This window comes from Coffea arabica, chromosome 7c, assembly GCF_036785885.1.
Source record: "Coffea arabica cultivar ET-39 chromosome 7c, Coffea Arabica ET-39 HiFi, whole genome shotgun sequence".
Classification (NCBI taxonomy): domain Eukaryota; kingdom Viridiplantae; phylum Streptophyta; class Magnoliopsida; order Gentianales; family Rubiaceae; genus Coffea; species Coffea arabica.
In genome coordinates this window covers 16,117,881-16,122,021 of record NC_092322.1, presented here as the reverse complement: position 1 = coordinate 16,122,021, position 4,141 = coordinate 16,117,881, and the positions used below count along the sequence as shown (strand labels likewise).

The 4,141-nt window shown below is 36.9% G+C and overlaps 1 protein-coding gene across 1 annotated transcript; it reads left to right on the top strand.

Annotated features, from left to right (window-relative positions):
• The first annotated feature begins 2,164 nt into the window (after window positions 1-2,164).
• On the top strand, window positions 2,165-4,141 carry LOC140010571 (uncharacterized). The gene is made up of 4 exons (XM_072057863.1): window positions 2,165-3,199; window positions 3,282-3,507; window positions 3,585-3,672; window positions 3,754-4,141. Exons 1-4 carry the CDS (start codon window positions 2,708-2,710, stop codon window positions 4,139-4,141), a joined length of 1,194 nt encoding a protein of 397 aa, XP_071913964.1. The 5' UTR covers window positions 2,165-2,707.

Here is a 4,141-nt window from a genome sequence, read left to right as displayed (position 1 = left end):
CATTTATTCCCTAATTCAAACAACTTACTTAACTCTCAAATTAACTCTAATTAACAACTAACATTGCTGAAAACTCAATTAAATAAATGATAACAAGAAATAAGCATGACATGGGGTTGGATCTTCAATGATTTTCGAGTCCGATTGCACCATCAACCATCATTGAAATGTGAAGACTTGTAAAATGAATTTTCTTGGACTTGAAAGGAATCCAAATGTTCATGTTCTCATCATTTTCCTCATCTTGAAAGACGATTTGTGCTCAAATTGAGTGTTTGCTTACAAAGGAGTAACTCGGAGAATGTCGTGATATATGCAATCTAAGAAGCATGTCGCTAACTCAACTTGATTATGAACACTAACCATTGCACATACTCCATTTGTCAATCTAATTGTACTTGGTTGGAATTTGAAAGTTTAGTTTGCTTGATTCTTGGATTCATTTTTTGAAAGCAAATTGCTATTTTGTGAAGGTTTTCTAAGGGTTCGTTTGGTTCCCCATAGAATTGGGGTTTAGAATTGGAATTGGGGTCCCAATTCCAATTCTTCAGTTTGGACACCGGCAATGCCAGAGAATTAGAATTCAATTCGAATTCTATGGGCCATCAATTCCACAAATTCAATTCTTTGGTAAGACCTAAGAATCACAATTCCAATTCCATAATTTCACCTTCTATTCGGGTTAGTACGCGGATCCTAAGTGGATTAAATCAATAAAACAGGTCTCCATATAATCAACAAAAACAAACTGAAAATGAAAGTCCTCCCTCCCTCTCTCTCTCTCGTCACAGGCCAACCACCGTTTCTTTGTAGCTCTTTCTTCTCCACATCTTCCTTCTCCGCCTCCTCGGTCCTCCCATACTTCCTCCTCTGCCACCACCTATACTTCCATCTCTGATGCCTTGTCTCTCCTCTTACTCATCTTCCTCCTCTGCCTTTTCCCAGCATTGAACATCTACTTTCATTTACGCTGTTTGGGAAGACGATACAGCTGCCGGAGGCTCCGGCTACTGCGGTGGCTGCTTCCACAGCTCCATCTAATGATATTTCTGCTGATGATACTTTAGTTCAAGATCGTCCTTCTTCGCCGAATTCTTTACCTGAAGACAGCAGCAATCCGGATAGAAGTGGAGCGGAGGAAGAATCCGACAAGGTTCCTACTTGATTACTTCTTTATGTCGTAAATGACCCATTACTTGAATTTGTGAAAGGAATGATGGGTTCCATCTTCGTTTTCAGATGTTTTGGGTATGCAGTATACAGTTGACTTTCCGCGACCTTCTTTTATCTTTTGTTTAGCTTCTAATTTGGGGTTTTTGGATAATATGATTCAATTTGAGAATTTTATTGACTTTTCCGGTAAGCAGGTATATTTTGGATTGGGGAAACTCGTCAATTTGATACCATTTTCTTCATGTTTCTAGTGGTATGAGCTGGGATTGAATTGACGTGTTTATCTGTATGAGCTGTTAGTTATCTTGATAATTGATATTTTAACCTTTCTAGTCAAGTTGTGCATTTCTTAATGATTGAAGGCCTGCTTTCATTTCTGCTTCCTGTCACTAATTTGTTGTGTTGTGACTGGAGTGGGTTTGAATTCAGTTAGTTAAATCGAGTCCAAGTTTATCAACTATATCAAAGTAAACCGGGCAAGTAAGACGAGAATAGTAGTGAAGCACCTCCTCTATGGCGCTTGGAGACCATCTTCTCTTCCTTTCTTGCCTTTATTTCTGTGTTATCCACAATAATCTGCACTGTCACTCTAGTATGTTTTTCACTGCATTCCACATCTTCCACCATTGGTACTCTTGGTGATAGTGTACTTATGTCCAGAGTACCCCATTGATCAGAGAGCACTCTGCAGAAATCATCTAATTCCTGCATCTTCGGACAGCTATTGCTGCTAGAGAAAAAGGGATTGACAAAAGGGGCTTTAGGCAGCTTTTGATACCTTCCAAAGAGAAAAGACTTGAGTTTCCTCAAGGTTTTCTGGAAGATATATCTAGTTTTGTGGAGGGATCTTCTCAGTAGCATTTTCTGGTTCTTTTCTTGTTTCGGATAGCTTGTTTATATTTCTTTCTTTCTTTCAGCAGTAGGAGATACATACAGCTCCTATTTTCTGTCTTCTTGTGTTCTCGATTTCTTGCAATATTTTTTCTTTGGGTATCACTTCAGTTAATCTCGATGATAGAATAAGAGAATAGGAACCCAATGATTATTGTTGGACTTTCTGCGGTTGAAAGTGCCATTGCATTGATTAAGGACAAAGCTAAAGTTGTAGAGGCTTGATAAAGCTCCATCAAGTTAATACGTATTATTGAGTAGTGGATAAACTTTGACTAATGGGACCAACTCATTGACGTCTTGATCAACGAGCAGGGCCTAATTTTCAGCCTTTTTCTTCTGCTTGGTATATATAATCCAATCCCTACTTTTAATTTCTGTTTACCATAGTGCAGTAGAGCTTATTAAAGCATATGATTAAAAATTCAAGTACGGACATCCTTTTCTTATGCATTATTTTGCATGGAACTTGGCATGATTTGGGATATTTGCAGTGATAGGTATAGCTGTAATTTTTGTTTGAGAGTTTTCCAATAGCTAATTTGGTCTTTTGAATTAATAGCTAGTTTTGCATGATTTGGTCTTTTGACTTACCTTTTCTTATTGTTGTCATGATTTTGAATTGCAGAATTTGGATATTGACATGGATAAAGAAGGAGACGAGCAAAAAGCAAAAAAGAGAAAAGTGGTAGTTGCAAATTATATGGTAACAATAGCTACATTAGTAGTTTGGTGGCATGAGAAACATATAGTAAAGGAGCCTTACTTGGACTTTAAAGTAGCACGTGAAATATATCTAAGGCGTCTTTACTATGGAAACAATAGAGTTTGTGTAGAGCAACTTAGACTCAATAAACATTGTTTTACTGTTTTATGTACAAATTTAAGAGAGCATTGTGGGTTGAGGGATACTAGAAATATTACTGTTGAAGAGGCAGTTGCAATGTTTCTCTATGTTCTTGCTCATAATTTTAAGAATCGCACTGTCAATTTTAATTTCATAAGATCAGGTGAGATAGTTAGTCGATACTTTAATATAGTTCTACGTGCTATCATAAAATTGGGGAGACACTATCTTATCCAGCCTGAATCGGAAATGGAAGGTTATGAGCATGAAAAGTGGGAATGGTTTCAGGTAATCAATATTTTTTGATATTTATTAATGAAGATAATATTTACAAGATTCATCAACTTATGATATTTTGTTTATAATACAGGATTGTCTTGGAGCGTTAGACGGTACTTATGTTAAAATACATGTTCTTCTTAGAGATCAAGGAAGATATAGGAATAGGAAGAATGAGATAGCAACAAATGTTTTAGGTGTATGCTCCCGTGACATGAGATTTACATATGTATTGCCTGGATGGGAAGGTTCTGCAGCAGATGGTAGAGTTCTACGGGATGCGTTAGTTAGATCAGATCCATTAATTGTTCCCAAGGGTATGTGACAATTAGATATCAAGTATTTTTTTTCTTTTAACTATAAATGAGTAATAATTTGTTGTCTAACATTACAGGCAAGTACTTTCTTGTTGATGCGGGTTATACAAATAGCTCCGGTTTCTTAGCTCCATATAGGGGAATTAGATATCATCTTAGCGAGTGGTCTGCTAGTGGGAGCAAGCCTCAAAATTTTAAAGAGTTATTCAACCTTTGACATTCAATTGCTCGAAATGTGATTGAAAGGACATTTTGTTTGTTCAAGAAGCGGTGGGTCATTTTGAGAGATGCATCTTTTTTTGATGTTAAGACTCATGTCATGATAATTAATGCATGTGCCATCCTTCAGAATCTTATTCGAGTAGAACAACCAAATGACCCTTACTTGGATGAAGTTGATGCTGAGATGCGAAGAGTACAACATGAGGTTGATGATGAAGATGAAATGGAAGATGAAGATGAGGAAAATGGAATGGAAGATGATGGTCCAAATAATGATGGTGGTGTAAATGCTGTTAACGAGAATCGAATTCGAACAGTACAACCAACTAGCCAGTGGACACAATTTAGGAATGCTTTAGCACGAGCAATGTTTATTGACTATCAAATTAGACAAGGCCATCATGGAAGTTGA